This window comes from Elephantulus edwardii, unplaced genomic scaffold, assembly GCF_000299155.1.
Source record: "Elephantulus edwardii isolate Elephantulus edwardi_28Jun2011 unplaced genomic scaffold, EleEdw1.0 scaffold00129, whole genome shotgun sequence".
Lineage (NCBI taxonomy): Eukaryota > Metazoa > Chordata > Mammalia > Macroscelidea > Macroscelididae > Elephantulus > Elephantulus edwardii.
The window spans coordinates 6,433,440-6,452,129 of NW_006399879.1; the positions used below are offsets into that span (position 1 = coordinate 6,433,440).

Here is an 18,690-nt window from a genome sequence, read left to right on the forward strand (position 1 = left end):
AAGATGAGGACTGACGAGGACACCACGCAGGCCTCCATGGCCCCGGGGGCCACACGCTCTATTCCCACCTGTACTGGGTGCCGTGCTGGCCACAGACATAACCTTGTCAGGCTTGGCCTGGCCACACCTGGGTGGACTGAGAAAACCCCCAGGGCTGAAAACTGCACAGCAGCGCCCTCTCTCTGCTGGTGGTGACCTGTACATTTGGAAAAGTCAGCACCTCTCCCCAAGTTATGGGAAACCCTGGTGGGGTCAGCGGCGGGGCCAGGGTGACCCCAGAGAACTGGACACTCATGCTGGGCCTGGGAGACCTGGAAGTCGGGAGGTGGGCATTAGTGGGAGTGGGAGGAAGCAGAGGCTGAGGGCGTGTATCAGAGCTAGGGATGGGAGATGGGGGTGGGTGGGTGGGAGGAAGTGGGGAGTAGAGGAGAGCCAGGGGTCCCCCAGGAAGTCGTGGGGGGGAGTTTGTGGGAAGTCTGTCAAGGGGGGGGGGGTAGGATGGGAGAGTAGGAGGTGGGGGCATGAGATCTCAGGGGTGTATGGGAGCCCCCACCAGGAATCCCTAGTGCAGGGACACGGTACCAGTGGGAAGACTTGGACTGTCCCCTGACACCATCGTTTCTTGAGACCCCCTCTCGTCCTGGCAGTGGACAGGGCCCCTGGGAAGATGCCCTCGCCCCTCAAGCCCCAGGGCGCCCCGCCCTCCGCGTCCTCAGGCCTGGGGACAGCTCAGGTCCCCGCGTCCGCCCCGGGCCCGCCCGCCGGCCCGCCCTCCGCCCGCCCCGGCCGAGCTATTTTGACCGTGACCCGCGGCGGCGCGGCGGCGGGCAGAGGGTGCGGGCCGGCGGCACCATGACCGAAGATGACCGAGGCGGCGCTGGTGGAGGGCCAGGTCAAGCTGCGAGACAGCAAGAAGGTCGGGGTGCGCGGCGGGCGGCGGGGGGCGGGCCGCGGGCGGCGCTCACCTCGCTCTGTCCCCACAGTGGAAGACTAGGTGGCTGGTGCTGCGCAAGCCGTCTCCAGTGGCAGGTGAGGGGGCGCGCGGGGTGCGGCCGGGGATCCCGGGACGCGGGGTCTCGTGGGGCGCAGGGTGCGCAGAGGGCGGAGTGGACGCAGGCACGCACGGAGGAGTGGGGGGCTCGGGGAGTGGGAGCCGCGAGGCGCGTGGGGGCGCGGGTTTCCGGAGGTGCAGGGACCCCAGCTCGGGCTGTGGGGCGCTCGGCGGCTGCTTCAGGCAGCTGGGCCCGAGCGGTCAGCTCACCCGAAATAGCTGGGCCAGCGGGTGCTGTAACCGAGCCCCGCGGGGCCGTAACCGGAGAGCACAGCCCGGCCTGGCGCCTGCAGGGGAGTCCGGGACGGAGCGTCCCCCCCGCGTCCCGTGTGCCCAGCGCTGAACCCAGGACCCCGGACAGAAGCGTGGGCTGAGGTCCGGATTGGACAGCCGCGGCGGGGAATGGGGTTGCTGGGAGTGGGGGGTAACCTCCCCCTCCCCCACAGAAAGTCAGCTCGGTGGGGCTACTGTAGGGGACTGTTTGTGGGCGAGGGCACGCTGAGCAGGTGCCCCCAAATCCAAGAGTCCAGCCCTGTGCTGACCCTGGTGGTCCCCTCCTCCCCTCCAGGTAAGGGAGGCTGGGCACCCCTGTGGTGGTTGATTCTGAGAAAAGGAAAATCTGTACTTTTTAGGGTGTGCAGCCTCTGGAAGACAGTAATGCCCCCCAGCTACCCCCCAGCGGTGCCTGCAGCCCCTGACCAAAAGCAGGGAGCCCTGAGCCTCATCTTCATCCCCAGAAGCCAGGGGGATGGGCTGTGAGCTTGGCCACAGTTGTTTAAGGGGACAGGTGCCCTGGAGGCGGCCAGCTGTGGGGGGACGTTGAGGGTGAATGCTTGGCCTCACAGACAGGGCTGCAAGTGTGGCCCCCGGAAGCCGGGGCGTCCGGGCTTCCTGGAGAGGGCAGGGGTGTGCCACCTGGTACCCCTGCCGGGGTCCATCCTGGGCACCTCGGAGGGCTCTGGAAAGCCGGTACCTGACCCTATATGAAGTAACTGCTGTCTGGGCTCCACTCCCAGGGGCCCGGGCTCTGCCGCAGGCCGTTCCAGGGGCATCTGTCCTTCCTGAGGGGATTTCTGGCCGTAGGGTTCTGACAGAGGCCTGGTTGAGAGGGGTAGGGCATGGGTAGCAGGCATTCAGGGCAGGGACAGGAGCCCAAGGCTGGCAGGCTTTGGTCAGGTGTGGGCTGGGGACCGTGGCGAGCTGGAATCTGAACAGGACCACCCGAGAAGAGAAGTGCCCCATGGCGTGGCCTCCGTCCTCCCACAGAGAGCTGGAGGAGCAGGGCCTTGGATGGTGCTGTCACTGTGGAGGGGAGAGCCAGTGGGGTCAGCTTCATCCCTGGGGGGGGGGACGACAGAGGGTACAGGGTTCTGTGCTGGGGATAGTTCTGAGAGTTGGGAATCTGAGCTTGGAAGTGACCTTGGCAATGGTCAGTATCTATTGGGTCTTAGACGTATCTGGGTGGCTGGGGAGCATGGGTGGAAGGCCGTGCCGGGTGGGCAGGCAGGCAGTGACCCTCGGCACCCTCTTAGCCACTTGGTGAGGGTCTTTGTGCCCCATCTTGGTGTCCCTACAGGGCAGGTGGCTTCAGGTCAGCATCGTACCCAGGCTGTCGATGAGGGCTGGGCCTTCTCCGTGTGCTCATGGTCACTGTGACTGCCCACAGGGGCAAGTCTTGGGCAGGGGTCCCGCTGGGCTCCTGGCACTCAGCATATACCAGTAGCCCTGCTTCTAGGGGCCAGGCTTCAGGAAGGAGGGGTTCAGGTGGATGGGGTCAGGAGGGCATGGTCAGGGAGATGGGGTCAGGAGGGTAGGGTTCAGAAGGATGAGGTCAGGAGCGTGGGGTTCAGGACAGGAGGGTTGGGGGACAAGATCAGTAAATGTGTTCCAGAAGATGGGGTCCGGCAGATGGAGGACCTTCCAGAGCGGTCTCCTGACGTGGGTGCTGGGCACTGCTGCTCCCTCCCTGAGGAGAGGGGGGCTGACCACTCATACGCTGTTTGTCCAGCTGCTCAGTGGCACTGCTCATGGTGACAGGGTGTGAGGTGGACAGCTCCCCTCGTGAGAGGGGCTGACAGAGAGAGCTCAGGGTTCAGACCTCTGCTGCCGGGACCATGAGACCTGGGGGAGCACTTCACCCCCATGAGCACCTACCTTAATCAGGCAAGAGACTGATGGCAGCTCCAGAGAGGATGGAGAGAGGTGGGTGGCCTGGGCCCTGACCCCTGACCTATCCCACTGTCCTGGGCTGGACATGCTGTGTGGAGGGCTGCTGCCTCCTCTGTGGGTCACTGATGATATTTGTGCTCTGGGGCGGAAACACGTCTGTCTCATCGCCCTGGCCACACTAGACCATGCTCCCTTCTGGGACCAGACTGCTCAGGGCACACCATGCTCCCTCCCAGGGCGGTCAGTGCTCCCTCCCAAGGTGGCTATGCTCCCTCCCAGGGCGGTCAATGCTCCCTCCCAGGGTGGTCAGTGCTCCCTCCCAAGGTGGCTGTGCTCCCTCCCAGGGCAGTCAGTGCTCCCTCCCAAGGTGGCTGTGCTCCCTCCCAGGGCGGTCAATGCTCCCTCCCAGGCTGGTCAATGCTCCCTCCCAGGGCGGTCAGTGCTCCCTCCCAGGGCTGTCAGTGCTCCCTCCCAGGCTGGCTAGTGCTCCCTCCCAAGGTGGCTGTGCTCCCTCTCAGGGTGGTCAGTGCTCCCTCAGAGGAAAGTCAATGCTCCCTTCTAGGGTGGACAGTGCTCCCTTCCAGGGAGGGCAGTGTTCCCTCATGGGGCAGGCTGTGCTCCCTCACAGGGTGGTGGTCATTGGTCCCTCCTGGGGGGTTTAGTGCTCTGTCCCAGGGCAGTCAGTTCTCCCTCACGGGGCGGGTAGTGCTCCCACACAGGGCAGGTGTGCTCCCTCACGGGACAGTAAATGGTCCCACACGGGGAGGTTAGTGCTCCCTCCCAGGCTGGATTACATTTTCTCACAGGGTAGGCAGTGCTTTCTCTGCAGCAAGTGGCTGCTCTCGCTCGGGCAGGTGGTGCTCCTTCTTGGGACAGTCAATCCTTCCTCGGGGGGTGAGTGATGCTCCCTCACAGGGTGGGTGGTGCTCCCTCCCGAGGACAGGTGGTGTTCACTACCGGGGAGGCTGATGCTTCCTCCAGGACGTGGACGGTGCTGTGAATTCAATCACTTCAGAGGCCAGCAAGTCATGATTCAGGTGGGAGGCCTGTGGGCCCTCTCCTGGCCTCAGTCTTGGCCTGAGGATGCACAGTCATGCTGACCTGGGTCAGTGGGTTCCACTGCTTGCCCTGGCCACTGCACCCTCAGGCTGTCCATTAGGCTGGCTGCCACTGGCCTCAAGGTCACCCATGACCTCCGGTGCTAAGTCCAGTCACTGATCCTGGCCTCGGGTTACGCACCCCCAGTGGCATGCAGCGAGGCGTCCGCACTCCTTCTTGGTCCTCCCTGCCCAGCGGTGACCCCTCCATCTCTGCGGCATCTCCGTCTCCTCCACTGGCCAGGGCCCCTCTCTCACTAGCACTCCACCTCGCCCACACCCCACCAGCCAGCCCCCAGCCCAGCGTCAGCCTTCCTGCCCTGGTGAACATTAACTTGCTCTCCTCCCAGGCCAGACCCAGCTGCCCGACTAGCACTGGGTTGTCAGGGCTGAGCTGGCCCTACCCCCTGGCATCTCTCACCCTCCAGGAACATTAGCGAGGTGGAGACCTGTCAGACACTCCTGCCCACTGCCCCCTTGAGTGCAGGGAATCACCGTTTCTCCCTTGTTCCCACTCCCTGGTCTAAGAAGCTGGGTCCTCCTATGCCTGAGAGCAACGATAGGGCATAATGAGTGACCACTGGGGCTGGAGCGTCCCTTCTGTTGCCATGGTTACTACCAGGCAGCACCATGCCTTTCTTCTGTCCAGCCCAGCTCACTCATTGCAGGCCCCCCTGACACGCCCACCCTCACCTCACATCCATGGTCCATGCAGAGGACAAATGGGCTAAGACCACCGACCCAGGCCGCCTCTGCCTCCTGCAGGCCCCTGGGGCCTCTCGGACAATGAGGCGAACACAAATCTTTGCCCATCTCAGCCAGATCCAACCCCAAGTCCCCAGGACCGTGCCTCTCACGCAGGCCCAGACGTGTGGCACCTCTGGGCTTTCTGCTCGCTCTTTCTCTAGCTGTGCCCCTGGGGTGCTGGTCTGGGGCTCGGTTCAGCTGTCCCCCTGGGGTGCTGGTCTGGGGCTCGGTTCAGCTGTCCCCCTGGGGTGCTGGTCTGGGGCTCGGTTCAGCTGTTCCTTTTTGGGGTCAATTCTGACTTACTATGAGTCCATGTGAGTCAGAGTGCAATGGCTGCGTTCCATGCAGGCTGTGGCTGCCTCGAGCTGGCCCGTGGCCTGTACCCACCGCTGGCTGCTGGTGACTGGGAATGTGGGGTCCAAGGCTGAGCTGAGCCGTTCCCCCGGGTGTGGGGCTCCTTGCTGGTGGTGCTGATATGGGGCTGTCAGCTATTCCACCCCAGAACCCTTTCCTCAGATGTCGTGTGCCATCGAGTCAGAGTTGACCGTAGCTGACAGTCCAGTGGGTTTTCAGAGGCTGCAAATCACAGGGGAGGAGATTGTCCATCTTTCTCCTATGGAGCAGCTGGTGGATTCGAACCACATGCCTTTAAGATTGCAGTGCAGCATCTTGCTCCTAAACCGTGAGAGAGTAATTCTGGGCAGGCAGGTGGCAGGTGCACAGAGAGCTGGGCAGGTGCACTCTCGATCTCACATTATCATTTTTATCATATTTTAAAAGACAAGATGGGGAATGGTGGGGGGATACTGTGGGGGGAGTAGGGGCCTCTGTCTGTTGTTAAAAAATGTGCCTTTAGACCACTAATAGCTGCCCATTGTGGCCTGTGAGCCAAATCTGGCCCTCGAGCTATTTTTGTAAATAAAGTTTTATTGGAACACAGCCATGACATTCATTACTCAGTTACTCATTGTCTGTGGCTGCTTTCCAGCTCAGTGCTTGGAACAGAGAGCACATGCCTCACAGAGTGAGGAGATTTAGCTTCACACTGACTGGTACTCGAGGCTGTGTCCCCGGGGCCACCACTCCTGGGACAGAGGAGGGGAGTCCTGCTCTGCTGTCATGATCAGGAGAGCAGTGTGGCTGGACACATAGGCGGGGCTGTCCAGGGGGGTTAAAGGCCAGAGGAGAGCCCAGGTTGGAGGAGTCACATGAGGAGGGCCTGCAGCAGGGTCTCAAGCCTTTCACGCTTCCTCGCCTCCCTGTAAGGAGCCCTGGTGATGCAGTGTGTGACGTGCTGCACTGCTGACCGGGCCAACGCTTCAAGTCAACCAGTAGAAAGATAGGGCGTCTGCCCTTGTTAAGATTTACGACCTTGGGAACCCCGTGGAGGGTCCCCCCACGTCAGAGCTTACTCGACAGCAGGGCCTCTGCTTTGGGTTGTCCTGTGAGGGCTGGGTTTGGGTTTTAGCGGATGTTTACAGAGAAGATTGGTGCGTCCTTCAAAAGCTGTTTCAGCACAGCGATTACAAGCCCTTGGAGCATGACTCTTCCCACTCCCTCCCTGTGGTTCTCATGCCCACTCATCCCCCTGCTGTCCAAAATTTCTCTTGGATAAATGCTGCCCCTGTGATCTCATGGGGTCAGGTGCCCTGCGGAGCCCGTTCCTCCCTGGTGTTATCACCGTACAGCCCTGTCCAGTTACAGTGTAGCTGAAAGGCATGTCCTGGGGAGGGCTCGGTTCTAGGCTCATGGGCGACAAGGGCCTGTCATCTCTGGGGTCCCACTAGCTCCTAGCAAAGCCACAAACCTGACTTAGGCTTTGGTCCTCCCGCTTTCCAGGACCTTCCACTGTGACCCCTCCCAGGGTGGTCAGCAGCAGTGGCCAAGGGCCATCTAGCTGTCTGGCCTCGGGGCCATGAAACCGAGGTGGCCAGTCTCTTGGTGCTGTGGACTAATGGTTTCCACGCACCTTCATTCTCTTCCGCGTCTTTGTCCCAGACACGGAGAGACCAACGCTGCACCTTACACAGCTGCTGACCACATGGCACTGACCACACGGTGCTGACCACACGGCCGCTCACCACGCAGCCGCTCACCACACAGTACTGACCACACAGTGCTGACCACACAGCTGCTCACGAGAGCGCCACGCACAAGTGGGTTTCATAGACCAGGAGGAGGGTCATGTGGCCCCAGGGTGGGCAGGTTTGGGGGATGATGGTGTCACAGTAGAACTGAGGGTCCTGTTCCTAAAAGCAGCTGCAGAGAGGGGACCCGACCCCCAGGGGGGAAGGGCCTGCCCGCTGGGGGGGTCTGGTGCCCCTGCCTGTCAGGAGGAGATCCTGCTGGGCAGTGGTCACCAGGAGAGGACATGCATGGTGGCGGGTGGCCTGGGCAGGCAGCGCCCAGCCAGCACAGATGTGAGGAGGTGACATGGTGATCTGTTGACGCAGGCACGTAACTGAGGGTCAGGAACCCATTTGAAGACAGTTGTCTCCTGGTGCGGCCATAACACAGAAGCCCCTCACCCTGCCCCATGTCCTCTTCCATCCTGAGGACTCTGAAAGGACAGTGTCACTGCCTGCTGGGCTTCTGAGGGATCCCTGCCTCACCTTCCTCTCATGGGGACGCTGGGGGGCTTGAACCACCAAGCTTCTGCCTGGCAGCCACATGGTTTATGCCAAGCACCACCAAGCACCATACAAAATGGGACTGAGTGTCCCAGCTCGACGACTGTGGGGCCAGCTGGGTTGGGCTCAGGGAGCACCCTGTGTCAGGGCCTGTGTCCCCTTCTGCACGGGGCTCAGGCACTTTCTTCTCCGTCTGTCTGTCCTTGAGTCACCCCGATGGGCCATGTGTTGTGTGCAGGGCTCCAGGCTGGGGAGGGAAAATGGAGACAAAGGCAGCAGGGGTCCAGGCAGCCCCAGAGGGTCCTCCGTGGTGGGAAGCTGGTTAAGGGGGCTGATGGTGGGGACAAGGAGGGACCTCTTGGGTCAGAATCTGCCGGTGAGGACCCCAAGACCCAGCTCCTCATGCTAATAGGAAGTAGGAGGGGAAGGGTCTCGTGGTGGGAAGGGACCCAGGGCAGGCCCCCGGATGGGAAGGCCTAGGCAGCAGGCAGGCCCTCAGTGGGACCCGACTTTCACCACAGTTCTTGGGCCCCATGTGGCCGGAGGGAGGGATCCAGGTCTGGCTTGTCTTGGTCGGCTGTTGTCTGTTCTCATGCTGGACACACCGACTGGGTCCAGCCTGGGTCCCCAGCGTGGCCTCTTCCAGGCCTGACCCCACCGTCCCTGCAGATTGCCTGCTGATGCTGGTCTACAAGGACCGGACGGAGCGCACCAGGGGCCTGCGGGAGCGTAGCAGCCTGACCCTGGAGGACATCTGTGGCCTGGAGCCGGGGCTGCCCTACGAGGGCCTGGTACACACGCTGGCCATCGTCTGCCGCTCCCAGGCTGTCATGCTGGGCTTTGAGACCCGTGAGGCCATGTGTGCCTGGGACGCCCGCATCCGCTATGCGCTCGGGGAGGGTGAGTGAGGGCGCCTGGGCCCAGGAAGGGTGGGCGAGTGGGGCGGGGACCCCGGGCAGGAGGATGGAGTGAGGGGGTCACCCAACTCAGGGGGGGTGAGTCAGGGGCCAGCGGCTCCCACGCGGCCACGGGAATAGGGGTGAGGAGCCTCTACTTCCTGGCCCGACCCCATGAATCAGAAAGGCGGTCTTTAACTGGTGGGGCTGCCTGGTGTCCGCTCTCAGGGTCAGCCCCCATGGTAGCTGTGTGTGGGTGCTGAGACCCTTTCACTCTGTCCCCCACCCGCCCCCAGTGCACCGGTTCCACGTGACAGTGGCCCCAGGCACGAAGCTCCAGAGTGGCCCTGCCACGCTTCACCTTTGCAATGACATCTTGGTGGTGGCCAGGGACATCCCTCCGGCTGTCACCGGCCAGTGGAAGCTGTCAGACCTGCGGCGCTACGGGGCAGTGCCCAATGGGTTCATCTTCGAAGGCGGGACGAGGTGTGGGTACTGTAAGTACGCTGGGTCCCCTCCCACCCCTTCTGACCCCAGAGAGCCTGTTGTCAGCCTGAGTCCCCAGGACCCCTCGGCTCTGGCCCCCTGGCCCCACGTGTGTGCACAGAGTGCCCTGTGGCCCTGCTGCCTCAGTTTCCCACCATCACTCTGTGGACAGGTGTGTAACCCAGCTCTGGGGTCCAGTCCTCTCTGCTCATCCCAGCTCAGCCGGAAGGCAGATAGGAGTCTAGACAGGTCGCATCCCGTTTCCTGCGACAGCCGAGCCAGAGCCTCAAACCCGCCGCACTTGGGTTTAGGGAAGGAGATGGACAGGCCACGTCTTCCACAGGCCACGCTCACTCTGACGTGGCTTAAGTGGACATCGGGGGTCACTGCCAGCATGTGTATCCCATAGACACGCCCATCACCCCTTAGCTCAGACTGGGGGTCCTTGGCCAGCTGCAGCTGCTGAGCTGGGAGGAGGGGTCCCTCGACGCACACAGAGCCTCCCCTCTGGCCAGGGGTGGGCTGTTGAAGGGAGCACAGGGAGCGTCCCCTTGAGGTGAGTGTCCAGAGGACAGAACGCTTGAGGTGGGACTTCACGTGTGTCAGTGACATCGTGGGACATGCAGCCCCCGTGGAGCAGTGCGGGGTCCAGCCGGGGCAGTGCGGGGTGACGTTGGCCGCCGCTGGATGGGGGGCTGTGTCTGGGTCCCTTGCAGGCATAGCCTGTGGGTGCAGGTGAGCCCAGCAGGCGTCCTGTGGTCTGGGGGAAGGTGCAGAGCCCCCTGTATGTTCCATGCTGCTGCCCCAGGTCTGAGTCGCCTCCAGGTGTGGCGTGTGGACACTGCAGTGGGCAGCATGGGGACTGGGCAGTGCGGGAGCTGGTCAGTGAGGTCGGCAGGGCGGAGAAGGGACGCACAAGTACTCTGGTCTCCAGTGAGCCCAGAACCCCTGCACTGATGGCTGACACCCTCAGCTCAGAGAGGGACAGTAATGGGGGCTGTGTGGCCTAGATTCCAGGGGCCAGGAGGTCTCAGGGAAGGGGAGGTGGGCATGCTGGACCACAAGCTGGCTGGGGCTGGAGCAGGCTCCGTGGCAGGTCCTGTGGTCTTGCCTGGTGGGTGGCAGGTGAGGACTCAGCTGTGGTGGAGATGGGCGTCTGGCCCGCTCAGAGGTCTGGGCTGAGGGTGCCTGTTCACCACCTGGGACTGCGTCCTGCCGTCGGGTGCAGACACAGGGAGCTGGGGGCCTGGGGCTGGGGGTCAGCCTGGTCTGGCCAGTCCATGGGCACAGACTGAACCCTGAAGATTAGCCACATTGGCACCCAGGGTTGCAAGTAGCTGAGCCTGGAGGGCGACCCCGTGCGTGCTGACTCTGAGTCCTGTACTATTCCAGTGGCCGGAGTGCTGAGGGTGGGTGGACGGAGCGACGGAGACCAGCTCAGGAGCCGGGAGGTGTGGGCACTGGGCTCAGGTGGATTCCGGCTGCTCTGGGGTCTCTGAGCAGGTCTGAGGATGGGCACGCTGCTGACATGCCTGGGCCAGGGGCCAGGGGCCGGCCAGGGGGCTGCAGGTGGCGACGGCACCCTGGTCAGCCTCCTGTCTTCCAGACCAGCCCTTGACCCTTCCTCGCTCGCTGTCCATCTTGCTTTGTGCTGGAGTGAGCCCGGAGGCCCTGTCTGACACAGCAGTTCTGTACCCCAGGGTCTCAGGGAAGCATTGATCACCAGGCCTTTCCTCCTGGGCAACTCTGGATGGGTTCAACTCACACAGCTTTGGACACTAAGTGTAGGCCATCTGCACCTTCCAGAGGGAACCTGGGGCAGCTGGCCAGCAGCCTGCCCAGGGCTGGGCTCAGGGATCGACCCAGCTCTGTCTGTCCCCCTCTTGGACTGCTGGTGACACAGACACTGGTGCCGATGGGCACGTGGCGGTGCCGGTTTATGGACTCGGTGGCCAGGGGCAGTGGTCCCCCGTCTGCATGCCCCTCGAGGGGAAAAGCTTGGGTGGACACTGGGTTGCTCACTGATTTTCAGAAGGTCCTCCAAGCCTCTGTGAAGAACTGGGGTACAAACCCGTGGTGCTCTGAGCCAGGGTGCAGTCTTGTGTTGGGGAGCCCTGCATGTTTCATCAAGCACGCAATGTCACGAGGCCGCCGGGCACTTTTCCTCTGAGGTCCGGAGCTTAAAGCTCTGCTCCATGATAGGGTGCAGGTGGGCCTTCTGCAGTCAGCAATCCTGTGCCTCCATGCAGATGGTGGGAGACAAGGGCCAATCCTTCAACCTAAAGAGAGCCAAGACCTCAGTGCCAAGCTGTGGGCATCATGTGGGGAGCTGCCCAGGGGTGAGCTTGCTTGCACCCCCTCGCAGTGCTCCTGGAAGCAGCAATCCAGAAATCCAGACGGGAGGCACAGGGGACGCGGGTGCCGAAGTGCCCAAGAGCAAGGACACAGGCTTAAAGACGGTCCCCCTCACTGAAACCGTGGTATTTCCAAGGCCTCCTATACCCGTGGAAGGCGTGCTAGGGAGCTCTAGTGGCCTCATGACAATCTCCTCCCATGAGATTAGCTGCCTCTGAAAACCCACCAGAGGGTCAGCTATGAGTCACCTCCGCCTCAGCGGTACACAACAACAACAACAACGTGCAAGTTGGACAATGAGTTAGGAGACTGAAGAGCTGGTTTGCACTGTGGTGCAGGACACTTCTGGAGGGACAGACATGCCGGTCCTGGAGCCAGAGTGGCCTTAAAAGTGAGGACAGGAGACCTCACCTCAGGTGCTCGGAGCACATCTTCAGGAGGACCAGTCCCTGGAGATAGAAAGGTGGGGGCTGGACAGTGGGGGGAGCCCTCACCAAGGCTGGGTGGCCGGTGGCTGAGGGCTCAGGGGTGTCAGAATGGGGAGGACGGCGTAAGGCGGGGCAGTGTCTCTTACACTGGGTCACCGCCAGCAGACTGGACGGCTGGATTCTTACATCAACAAAAAGCCCTCCACTTGTCAAAGGAGCCGGGCCGGACGCCAGGGCCAGGGGCGCTGGTGAGCCGGCTGCTGGTGAAGTGGGCCTGTGACTCCCGCAGTGCAGTGACAAGGCCACCTCGGCGCTGCGGACACACCAGTCCCCAGGGGTGGGGTCAGCCCCTCTGCGCTCTGTGCTTCACTCAGGTGACATCTGTTCCCAGCAGCGCTGAGTGCAGTGTCGAGCTGTCTGGAATGCCCACACAGGGACCCAGGATCAAGCCCCAGGGGAGGGAGGGCCTGGTTTGTGTGGATTAGGACGTGGGGCCGCTGGTTTGCCCGCCCCTGTGGCTCCTGCCCTCTGCGGCTTGTGCACAGCCCTGGGTTCACTCTGGCATTTGCGCCCTGAAGTGGCCTGGGGGTCCAGTCTGGGGTGGGAACCAGGAGGTGGAACTCCTGTGGGCCTGTCCTCAGCATCGCTGTGTGCTTACTGGGGCTGGACGCCCGAGGGTCCACGGAGATGTCCCGGCCTCCCGGGCCAGGTGTACCCGGTGGGAGACGGCGTAGGGGGGGGTGGTCAGAGGTTGAGGGCTGAGGATGCAGCTGGCCGACGACGGAGTGAGGACCAAGTGGCTGTGGTCGCTGTCCCTCCTCCAAGTCTCAGCCTGATGACATCACGTGGGTGCCAGACCTCAGAATGGGGCAGGGAGATTGCGCAGGGCCATCGATGGAAGGATCTGGAACTTTCCAGCTCATTCTCAGCCTCCGGCTTCCTCCCAGGTGACCTGGGAGCGGGTGTTCAGAGCAGGGAACCTGCCTGAGAGGGACAGTCTGACAGCACTGGACATGGGTCCTCTCCCCCAGAGCATCATTCCCTGCTGACCACCGTGTGACTGCAGCTTCTGGCCCAGTCCCTCGACCTCGTCGGACCTCGGTTTCGGTGCCCAGTGATGGATGCTGAGAGGAGTGTGGCCGAGCGTACAGGGTACTGACCTGGGTCCGTGCTTGCAAAAAAACCCGTGCTCTGGGCCTCAACACTCACTGTGGCTGGGCTGGTCCTGACCCATAGTGACCCTTCAGGACCGTCTCCGGGCCCCCTAGGCTGTGCATCTGAACAGAAGCTGACGGCCTTCTCTCTTGTCCAGCTGTGGTGGATGTCAGCCGCTCAGTGCTTAACTCTGCTCCACTGAGCCTTGACTCAGCCTTCTTTAACAAAGCAAAATGTAGCAGTCACCCCCACAGCTCAGCAGTGTTATGGTAGCCCTGAGGGCCAGCGGTCTGGGCCCAGCAGGGACCTGTCTGCTCCACGTGGTGGCAGTTGGCCATGCTCGGCCGGTGGTGTTTGGCTGGAAGGCCGTGTGGTCTCACCATGACCTGCTGTTGGCTGGGCACCCTCAGCTCTCTACACAGCCTCGCGCAGGAAAGCTGGGCCTCTTGACGTGGTAGCTGGGGACCAGAGGTGATCAGGCCCCTCAGGGGCTTGGTCCAGAACTGCCCAATCACCCATCTTGTGGACCTAGGCCAGCCCCACAGAGGCAGCTTCTGGGGTTGAGGGCCACGGGCCAGCAGCGGTACGGTGATAGTGACCCACACATGCTAAGTCATAAACCAGCACAGACACCACCCCCCCCCCTGCCCTGTAAACAGTCCAGAGGACACTTCCTTGGAGGGGTGAGGTGACCAGCGTGCTCCTTGTGCCCCTCTCAACAACAGCAAACACTGAGGGGCACCAGGTGTCGGGCCCTGGGGGACTCGGGAGTCATGAGTGACCCCGACCAGGTACCAGGGCAGTGAGAAGGTGTCTGTGAGGGCTCCGAAAATCTGGAGAGATGACGGGGTGTCTGCAGGAGGTTAAGGAAGACCAAGGCAGGCGGGCCAGACCTCGTGGGCCAGGTGTACCTGGAGAGAAAGCCGGAGCGGGAAGGGGCTGCTGAGAGCGGTGACCACAGGGCGGGGACCGAGAGGGGCAGCTGAGCCGTGCCTGGGAGGCCACGTCCAAGGCAGATCGGTCTGCTGAGACGTGGGCTCTGACTGGACGGCTGCTGGGGGCCATTAGGGGGTCCAGTGTGGCCCAGAGGCCTGGGCTCAGGCCTGACTGTGCTCTCTAGTGCTGCTATGACACACACCACAAGGTGGAGGGTTCGACAGAAAGGTCTGCTCTCACAGTTCAGGGTTGTGTCTGAATCCAGGGTGCCGGCTCCCGGGGGTAGGCCGTCTCCTTCCAGGAGTTCTCAGTGCCCAGGAGGGACCCCAGGCCCAACGGCTGCACCCTGCTCACCTCTTCTCTCTCAGCCTCTGCATTTATTTCGTGTAAAGACAAAAGCGGCTGCTGGCCACAAGCCAGGGAAGTCCCTGGGTCAGGGCTGCGGCCTGAGTAAAGGGCTGCATCCGCTCGGTCCCCGTGTCCTTACAGCCGATGGGCCGAGCACATCGGACGGCGTCGCGGGGTAATGCCCTCGTCACATAGCTGCCACCTTACATCAGCACGGAGCTTCCTGGCAGGGCCCTGCTGACACACATTCCGGGGACAGGCTCGTTCCCCGCACAGGCCGCGGCCAGCGCCGTGTCCCTGAGTGTGGCTGGCCGCAGACGCCCTGTGGAATGCTGGCCGGCTCCTCTCCCTGTGGTAATGGGTTTTTTATAGGCAAGGGACTGATTGTCCCTGGCCCCTGCCAGCTGCCGTAAGCTTGGGATTAGAAGCCTGGCCTTCTGTGAGAATGGGGGCCAGCTGAGCCCTTCACGGGGTGGGGCAGAGAGGAGGACAGCGAGGGACTGAGGGACACGGCCAAAGGGCGGCCAGCAGACAATGGCTGGACCACACGGGCAGCTTCTGCCTGCCCTGAGCCAGGGTTGGGGGGCGGTGTTCTCATCAGTCCGCATGGCTCAGAGGGGCTCCCCAAGAGGACATGGTGGTGTCATCCGGTGGACGCAGGCAGGCTCTGGTCTCCACCCGCCTGTTACTCCCTGTCAGCACAGCCAGAGTCCGGGGTCAGCTCTGAGGCAGAGTTAGGGGACCCTGGTGGTGCACTGGCCAAGTGGCCGGCTGCTGACAGAAAGGGCAGCAGAATGAACCCTGTGATGGGGAGAGATGAAGCGCGAGCTTCAAGAGGCGTGAGGACCGTGGCCAGGGGTCTGTCCTGCAGGGTGGCTGTGCATCCTGCAGGGTGGCTGTTTGTCCTGCAGAGTGGCTGTGCATCCTCCAGGGTGGCTGTCCGTCCTGCAGGGTGGCTGTGCATCCTGCAGGGTGGCTGTTTGTCCTGCAGAGTGGCTGTGCATCCTCCAGGGTGGCTGTCCGTCCTGCAGGGTGGCTGTGCGTCCAGCGCTTTTCCTTTGGGCTTTGTGATGTGGGAGTCCTGATAGTGCAGTGGACTGAGCCCTGAATCTTTCTCTGTGGGGACAGTGGGACAGTGGTTCCTGTAAGTCACAGCCCCGATCCCAGAGGGCAGCATGTGTCCCGGGAGCCGGCTGGAGGGCAGTGGGCTTTGGGAAGTGGTCACACTGGGCCCAATGCTGAGGCGGCCCAGTCCCCGGGGACTTCGCCTCAAGCTCCAAGGAGGCCGTGGGACCCCACAGCCAATGCAGCCAGCCTGCTTGCCCCGCCCCACCACTGCCTGCCCCAGCTGTGCCAACCCGGCCTCCCTCCGCGGCCAGCCTTCCTCTGGGCAGCAGCTGTGGGTAGGAAGGGCACCGGGCAGTGACCCGGCCCATCATCCAGTCCCATGAGGTCCGCTCAGCAGGCGGGGCCCAGGGCCCATTCACGAGGACTTCATTCACCTGGCAAAGCGGCTGCCCAGCAGGGGACCGACAGCCGGGCGCCTGGGCACGCGGGCCTCCAGTGACTCACCCGGCCTGCCCGCTGGGCCCCTCTGTTAACTTCCTTTTGTGGCTGGGTGGGCGCAGCCAGCCAGGCTGCAGGGACACACCAGTATGTCCACGGCCAGGACCTGCTGCCAGGGCAGCTCCCAGCAGACACCCAGCAGGAAAGAGGCCCGAGGAAGGGGTGGATGGGCCGGACACCCGCATTTAACCTAAGCCAGAGAAAGGGCCCCGTGGCGCCGTGCTTAAAGCGCCTGGCTGCTGCTGGAGGGGCAGCTGCTTCCACCACTGTCCTCAGGGGGTGAGGGCGATGGTCCACTCCCGGAGGCAGCTGCAGCTTCGAGGTGCTGCAGAGCCTGTTCTGTTCCAGCATTCAGCGCACTACTGGGTGCGACACCACCCACCCTGCTCCGCCCACCCTGAGCTGCACACAACAACAGCAATCAGCAAATCCACAACCAACACTCTTGGCACCAGCAGTCAGGAAATGAAAAGACGAATTGCATTGTGGAAGTCTGCTGCCAGGGACCTCTCCAGAGTGCTGAAGAGCAATGATGTCAGTCTAGAGACTAAAGTGCGCCTGATCCAGGCCATGGCCTTCTCAAATACTTCCTATGCATCAGAGAGCTGGACAATGAGTACGGATGACAGAAGGATCAATGCCTTTGAGCTGTGCTGCTGAAGAGTATCGAACATGGACTGACAGAACAAACAGATCTGTCCTGGAGAGGGTGAAACCAGGCTGCTCCCTGGAGGCAAGGATCTTGAAGCTCTATCTCACATTCCTTGGGCACATGGCCAGAAGGAGGGATCAGTCCTTGGAGAAGGACATCATGCTTGCAAGGGTGGAGGGACAGTGCAGGAGAGGAAGGCCCTGGATGAGACGGATTGACTCAGTGGCGGGGGTATTGGGAGAAGGAGTGTCGGAGTCAGTGAGACCGGCTCAGGGTAGAGCAGGGTTCAGAGCTGTTGTACATCGGGTCGCTGTGAGTCGTGAGGACTTGATGGCACATAACAACAACAAAGGTCCTTTACCTGGTGAAAGCATTGCTCCATTCCATCCTTGCTGTGTGCTGTCGAGTCAGAACTGACCCATAGCCGACCCTCGAGCACTGTTTTCAGAGGCAGAAAACTGCACGGAGGTGAGTGTGCATCCTCCAGTGGACTTGAACCTCAGGCCTTTGGGGGTGCAGCACAGGGCTCCCTGTCGTGAAGGTGGTCATTTCGAGGGGACAGCTCTTCCTAGTCGGTGGGGAGTGCTTCCCCGAGAGGCTCACGGTCGTGTTCTATAGACTAATGTCCCCGGTTACTCCGGTCCGAGGGCCTGCTATTTGGAGGTGGTTGACCAGTCCTGCTTCCTAGTCTGTCTTGGGCAGGAAGTCCCATTGAGCCCTGTCCATCATTGGTGAGCTGGCTGGCATTTGGCACAGGCTGCCAGCACACAGGACACGCTGACAGACAGTGCAGGTGACAGCGTGCACAGCCTCCGGGCCAGCTCAGGTGTGCCCTTGGAGTCACTGGGAGTGGCCCTGGCAGGGGCCAGCTGGCATGCATGGGGGCTGTGGAAGTGGTGTTCCTTGTACCCAGCTCCTTCCTGGTCAGATGGTTCCCCGTGGTGGACATGAGCGTGTGGGGCAATAGCCAGGCCTGTCTGTCCCTGGCGGCTGAAGACAGGCCATGCCCCATGCTGGTGTGAATGGGGTCACCAACGAGCTGAAGCAGGGACAGAGGGGGGATGGGCTTCCAGGAAGGAATGGGATGGTGAGACGTGCAGCTGAGATGTCAGGCCTCCTCCTCCTGGGTGCCATCCTCCTGACCCCCAGACCATCCGCAGAGAAGACCCAGACGCCAGAACAGCCAGGCCTGGAAGACATGCTACCACGTATTGTGGTGTCGGCCTCATGTCCCCAGGCTGGACCCCGGTGCCACATGGGCCATGATGTTTGCATAGGCACAGTGGCTCACCTTGTACAGAGGTCCTGAGGAGCCAGGCTGTGCCCCGGGGTGGACACCAGGGTCCCCTCAGGCCATGCTCCCCTCCAGTCCCTGCACCAACCCGTGCCCCCCACCCTCTGAGCCTGCGGCACCCGTCCAGCATTCCTGCCCCCGACCCTCTGACCCTGCGGCACCCGTCCAGCAACCCTGCCCCCGACCCTCTGAGCCTGCGGCACCCGTCCACTGCAGCGTCTGTCTTCCTTGCAGGGGCTGGTGTCTTCTTCCTGTCCTCCTCTGAGGGTGAGCAGATCAGCTTCCTGTTCGACTGCATCGTCAGAGGCATCTCCCCCACCAAGGGCCCCTTTGGGCTGCGGCCGGTTCTCCCAGGTGCTGGTGGGGCCTGCAGTGCGGGATGGGGCAGGTCGAGGGGCAAGAGTGGGACTAGGTGGGGATGGGGCGGGGCTAGGCATGGATGGGGCGGGACCAGGCAGTGGATGGGGCCGGGATAGGTCTGGATGGGGCGGGGCTAGATCAGTGTCACAGTGGGGCGGGGCTAGGCTGTGGATGGGGCGGGACTAGGCTGTGGATGGGGCGTGGCAAGGTCAGGATGGGGCAGGGCTCGGTTGGGGTGGGGTGGGGGTTAGGCCATACTGGGGCGGAGCTAAGCATGGGTGGGGCGTGGCCAGTCTGTGATGGGGCGGGGCAAGGTCACAGTGGGGCGGGGCTAGGCACTGATGGGGTGGGACCGGGGTTAGGTCATAGTGGGCGGAGCTAATCACCGGTGGGCGTGGCCAGTCTGGGATAGGGCGGGGTTAGGTCACAGTGGGGTGGGGCTAGGTCGTGGTGTAGAGGGGCTAGCTTGGGGGAGTGGGGCTTTCAGGGTTGGGCGGGGCTACATTGGGGTCGGGCGGGT

The 18,690-nt window shown here is 62.5% G+C and overlaps 1 protein-coding gene across 1 annotated transcript in view; it reads left to right on the forward strand.

Annotated features, from left to right (window-relative positions):
- The first annotated feature begins 862 nt into the window (after positions 1-862).
- The window catches only part of DOK7 (docking protein 7), a 27,671-nt gene continuing 9,843 nt past the window's right edge, over positions 863-18,690 (forward strand). The window contains exons 1-5 of the mRNA XM_006893663.1: positions 863-916; positions 984-1,029; positions 8,364-8,594; positions 8,887-9,087; positions 18,045-18,164. Of these exons, the coding sequence (XP_006893725.1) occupies positions 863-916; positions 984-1,029; positions 8,364-8,594; positions 8,887-9,087; positions 18,045-18,164 (652 nt within the window). The remainder of the gene's footprint in view (positions 917-983; positions 1,030-8,363; positions 8,595-8,886; positions 9,088-18,044; positions 18,165-18,690) is intronic.